The 6,000-nt window shown below is 41.0% G+C and overlaps 1 protein-coding gene across 3 annotated transcripts in view; it reads right to left on the bottom strand.

Moving 5' to 3' along the window:
- The window catches only part of LOC122537444 (rho GTPase-activating protein 7), a 413,295-nt gene extending 407,797 nt beyond the window's left edge, over positions 1-5,498 (bottom strand). For all 3 annotated transcript variants that reach the window (XM_043670601.1, XM_043670602.1, XM_043670600.1), the window contains exon 1: positions 5,259-5,498. In XM_043670601.1, the coding sequence (XP_043526536.1) occupies positions 5,259-5,456 (198 nt within the window). In that variant the 5' untranslated portion in view covers positions 5,457-5,498. The remainder of the gene's footprint in view (positions 1-5,258) is intronic.
- Between the last annotated feature and the right edge of the window lie 502 nt (positions 5,499-6,000).

A 6,000-nucleotide genomic window follows, 5' to 3' on the forward strand; every position in this document is an offset into this window, starting at 1 on the left:
GTTTCTCTCGCGACGAGGAAACAAGGGAATCTCGTTTGCAACAGGGTGGAAAGAAAAATTTTTCCGTGGTAACCATTGATAAAATTCTACCTTGGCTACTTGAATTTTAAGCTCAAACTTTCTTTGCATTGCATTCTACTTATCACAAAGGTAAAACTTTTCCAAGAAACCACGGATCGCAACTGTAATAGTTCTTTCGAAAAAATGGAAAAAGTTTCTTAATCATTTAACATTGCGTTCTAACAGCGACTTTATGGTTCTGAACTCGTGGATGTCTATTTCACGTAACTTTCGCATTAGGTTTGATTCGTCATAGTTGTAACATCAGTGTGAGTCTAAATAATCAAATGATAAGACTAACTGTTCATATTATTCGAAATATAAACATTACATCCGTAAAGACGCTGTTAGAACGCACGCGTCTTCAGTGTTGAATGATTAAGAAACTTTTTTGCCATTTCTCAGGAGAACTATTACCATCTATGGTTCCTCGGGGAAGTTTTACTTTTGCAATGAGTAGGAAAAAAATTTTTTGACTCCAAAATTCAAGGTCAAGGTCAATTTTTCGGCAGGTTCTTTACATGTATTTTCATCAAACCGTAAGTGTAGAATTCACCTATGATAGTCACGGGCAAACTTTTCTTTCCACCCTGTACATACGTTTACGAATCAGGAGGATCAACCTTGCCGCGCGAATTCCACGCCCAAGCTTTCGGAATGGCCAACGGTCGCCGGCCGATTAATTTAACCGATTAATCCAACTGGCCGGTCGGCGAATTGGTTTCATTAATTAATTGCCTGCCAGCTTCGAGCGAATTGCACGTTATCCGGAATAGCGTTTGCTCTCGGCTTCAGAGCTTTGGGCTCCGAGTAACTGTTCGTTACTTTAATTGGTTCATTAAGCGGTTACGTTTGTCGGAACGATTAATTATAAGGCGAAATTGCAGATAGTCTGTTGCTAATATCAATACTATATCATTGAATTTACTACACGTTCTTATTATATTGCAGATAAAGAGCATGTAAATTTATTGCATCGTTCTGTATTTGGAATTTACTATACGTTCTACAAGTTGTTGATGTTTTTGGGGGTATATTCCGAGTAAACTCGCGAAAGACTATGGTACTTGCATTAACTTTTGAAAAGTTACCACAGCGATCGAGGAGTATTTGTGAAGCTGGCTGAAATATTCTCAATCTTAATTAAATAACGCCGCTGCACAAATGTACAGTTCACGCATCAACTTTGATAAAGCTCGGTTCCTCGCGAGGGGAAACTTTACGTCTTTACCGACCACCTGTTCGCAACTAACGAACAAACACACGCGTAAAAATTAATTAATAAGAACTCTTCGTCTTGTACTATCTGATTATCAATTTGCCACGAGCGTCTCCTGTGACACGTTCAAACACCAACGTGGCTCGTTTCTCCGTAGCGGCGCAACGGCAACGTTCGAAGACGCACCAGCCAGTTTCAGCGAGTAGCGTCTGTCCAATTAATTCCGGTTGTTCGGCCTAACTGCTTAATTAATTATCCGCGAAGCAATTAATTCGCCTCGTGGCTCCGCGTCGGTGCGAGCGTGCTTGCAAAGCCTTGCGAGACTATCCAGCCGGCGAGAAAGGAAAAAAAAAAAAAAAGAAAAGAAAAGAAACTGTGTGTACAGTATAGCGTCATTCGCCTAGAGGCGGTTGCTCGCGAGCGCGCGCGCGCGATCAACGACAAGCTGAGCAACAGATGACTTAAACGGATCTCCGCCGCTTTTTACCACCGAGTGTTTTTGCGTTTTCTCGCGACCGTGCGAACGCTCGGGTTCTCTTGGTCCAGCGAGCCAAGGGAAAAGATGCGCTTGAGCCGGCCATTTCATTATTTTTGTTTTGTTGCCAACGAGACTTCTCTCGCCTTCCACGCCTTCCCGCCCCCAACCCTTCCTTCTCCTTCTGTTCACGAAATATATATTCGTATAAGCGAGGGATCGAGCGAAGCTGTCGTTCTCAGGCAATCGAGAAACGAGAGAAAACAAGGCAAGGATTGAAGACCGAAGCTACTTGACTGAGGAAGTAACCTTGACCAAATCTCTTCGACCGACGCGCCGCGGGAAGGACCCTCTCGCGCGAAATAGACGCGTGTGTAACGCTTTCGACGGATGAAACTCTTCTAAGGAGAGAGGAAAAACTTCCTTTGCAAAATCGAAATGCCTGCTCGGTAAGGGTTGTTTAATTTTGTGGTGGTATGGATTGATGTTTCATTGTCTTTAGTAACTTTGTCGGATGTTAAATGTTAAATTTTAATATACATTTAAGAGACGGGAGGGACGTTGCTGAATTCTTAACAAAATTTGAACGATAGAAGATGAATTTATGTATAACAATAGAGGTGCCAATGAGAAACGCCATTTTTTTCAAATTTAGTAAACGTTGCCATTTAGCGACAATTTTAAAAAAATAAAATTTTGTATATTAAAAAAACGATGTTACACATAGATATTATTACCCTAATATTTAACACTATTAAGAACTACCAAAGTGATTGATCAAAATGACCAATTTATAATTTACAATTGTTGTTAGACATTTTACAAGCGCATAACCAGTGTATTTTTAAGAATGTAAATAATTTTTTCGTAAAATATATATAAATAGAAGCTTCTAAATTCTCCATTTTGTTACAAAGTTTCTCTATTCTTTGGACTCGATCAATTTTATGCTTTAATCGTTGGCAGTTCTAGCATTAATTCTGTATATATATTGTAGGAATATTGGAAGAAACAACTGTTGCTGGAAAAAAATACCCCTGAAATCATCCCTTACTATTTCTTCAATGGATACGCTTTCATCACAATTAGCTATTTGCTGCTTCAACAGCAAGATACATTGTACGCGTAATTGAGAATCGAAACCAAACCATCGCGATACAGATAAGATATCACCATCATCAATTCGAATTTCCAATTTTTTTGCAGCTTCCTGCGCGAAACTGTACGGAGAATCACGTCGCAACGAGATACAGAAAAAGAAGCCAAACTAACTGAAAAGCCTGAGTCATCTGAAACGTCGCGGGGATAGCGGGAGGATGACGGACTGCTTCCGCGTCGACATTCGTTCTTAGAAGCAACGTCCGGATCGGAATTCCGCGCGCGCTCCCTGCAGAACTATCGGCTCCGATGCTCGCGTTGCAACGCGTCGACATGCATCGGTGGATCACCGATGGTCTGGCGTACCGCACTTAGACCAGATACATCGACGCACCGACACGATACGCTTCTTTCAGAAATAATTGCTCCGCGGCCAAGCGGTACAAGCTTTCGAGACTCGCGCGACGGGAACCGGTCTCGCGCGCCCCTTTTTCTCATACCGACACGCCGCCTCGTCCCGTTTTAAATTCGACCGGCCGAGATTCTGGAACAGGTGTACCGATTTTAGGCGAGAGCAAGAGGGAATCCGACGAGATAATAAGCGGCGATCGCGAGATCGTTCGCTCGCGATACGAATCCGAAGTGACTCGCGGTATTAATCGTCGCAAAGCCGACGTGGACTCTTTACTATTTTCTTCCGCAACTTCCAGAAATCGTCTAGTCCGATCTCGAAGATCTACGATTTAATTTAATTTAATTCCAAGGAATTTTAGATTTTATAGCAGGCGCGCGCTGTATAAACCAAAATTGAAATAACTGAATGAGAATGTTAATGTTTGAATAATTTCAACCATAAATGTTCATGATGCCCCTCAGATTTGCTGAAAAATGTTAAACGAGCATCTTGAAAATACTTTTCGGCACTTGACACTTTTAAAAATTTTCATATTTTTTCCATTAATATGAATATATTTTTCTGATCAGTGTGTATTGTTTTACTATAAAAGTTGTTTTAATATAGATTACATAGGTAATAAAAAGAAAAAAACAATGTAAACTACGTGCAAATCTTAAAAAATTTTTGTTGGGCCAATGAGGCCAAGAAGAGCCAAACAGTTGGACATTCATGACATCTGATTGAATTTTGAAATCTTTCTTAAAGTGTTTAAAATAACGTGACTCTGTTAAATAAATCATTTGCAAGATTTGTCTGATTCCTGGAAATTTGTATGTATTCGGAATCAACTCTCGCGAAGGTTATGTAAATATAACATACTATTTTAGTTCACGACATCTAATTAAACTTAATTTTTCTTTCAAATTAAAATAACTCGCCACTGTTACAGTCCAGAGAAATATTTGTTAAATTCGTCTGATTCGTGGAAGTTTGAACGTAACTTCTTCGGAACTAACTTGCAAATATTACGTACAACATGCTACACTTGATGAGATGAATTCTCGATTACTTTTTGATCGCCAAAAATACCCGGTAAGTATTAAAATCCCTTGTCAACCAGAGCGGGATTTCTCGTGAGGCGAATTTAATACGACCTGGCGTGAGTCGCCGAAACCGATAGGACGTTGAAAGACAAAACTCGCAAACGAAAACTGGATTACAACTTTCCACGTGTCATTCCAGGTATTTAATTCTGCACTCGGCGGACGCTCTAAGACGCGTCGTATCGCGGTAGACAAGAACAGAAATAAGAGGAGAAGACGAGGAGAAAACAAGAGAACGACGAGTTGGACCATGGCGGTCATGGACGAAACGTGTTTCGGAATCTCGCACTGCGATCACGGCGTCACGTTCAATTTGTTGTGCATCGATCTCGGCGAGAACACCGATAAACTAAATGATCGATTCCTAACCGAATCGTGTTGTGTCGTGTTGGCGAACAGTTCTCCCTTGCGAACGCGATCGTATTAACGCTTCATTAGAAACGTCGCTTACGTTCGACCGTGATTGAAACTACGAATCACCGTCAATTTCCTTCGATATTAGGCGAAGAATCGCCCAAATTCTTTCAGTTTAGGGATTACAGTCAGTCACAAAAATCCACGCACATCCCTTGAATATGAGATATCACGACAGATTGATCTCGAACGTTGAACTTGAACTTGCAAGTACATTCTCGCGTCCACAGACACGTGAAATGTAAGGTGTAATTTTCTCGACAATGGTAAGATTATAGAGCTGACAGAATAAAGACTTTTTTCAACTAAGAATCAACGACTCCTTCAACTAAACCGAGTAAATTCAAAGACGTATCATATTGTTTCGTAAATAATTTTGCAACAGAGAACATTTCCAGTTTCTACCAGCAAGCGTGCAAAATTCAACGGGCGTTACGCAGATTCTCGGGTTGATGGTGAAATAAAATGTTTACAGAAAAAGAAAACACTCACGTTGACTTTGGCGAGATACAGCTCCAACTCCTTGTACGGATCCATCTCCATCGATTTGGTTGCGGTCAGCAGCTTGCCACTTTCATTACCACTTTCCACTATTTTCAACTGATTCACTGTTTTCGAGATGGGCAGACCCGGCGCGACACTTCCTCTCGAGCCATCGAGCAACCCGCCACTGTCCTGCATGGTCTCCATGCTCGGCCGTCACCTTGACCTCACGCGCATTGTCTTCTGCACCTGTAACAGAGCGAGCAACGCGATCAGCGGCATCGGTGAAACGTTCGCCGCGTAAATATCAATACGTATCGGTCAATTCCACGAACCCTGGGGTCACTCGGATTATCGAAACTGTACCGCGGCGTCGTGTATCGCGTATACTATATCGTTTCGCAACTATACTTGCGTTTCTATCTGTCCTAGATCTTTCGAGCACGAAATCTTATTTCGTAAATATTTGCCAGAGTTAGAGATTATTGAATCGTTTGGCTCACTTAACAGAAAAGAAATATACAAGTTCAGTTTGTCTGGATCATTATCAGTGTGATAGTAATTTACAGAAAAGCGACTTACATTTTGCAAATCATGGCTAATTTTCTTGACTGTGAATATGTTGCGTTTACAAGGAATCAACATTAATAAAGATACAATTTGTTAGGGTACATTCTGATTTGCTCTTACGAAATTGCATTGAGCTGTAAATTATCTACACTACGCAGAATATTAGTAGATCGCTATTATG

Source organism: Frieseomelitta varia, unplaced genomic scaffold, assembly GCF_011392965.1.
Source record: "Frieseomelitta varia isolate USP_RPSP 00005682 unplaced genomic scaffold, Fvar_1.2 scaffold_909, whole genome shotgun sequence".
In the NCBI taxonomy this organism is placed as follows: Eukaryota; Metazoa; Arthropoda; class Insecta; order Hymenoptera; family Apidae; genus Frieseomelitta; species Frieseomelitta varia.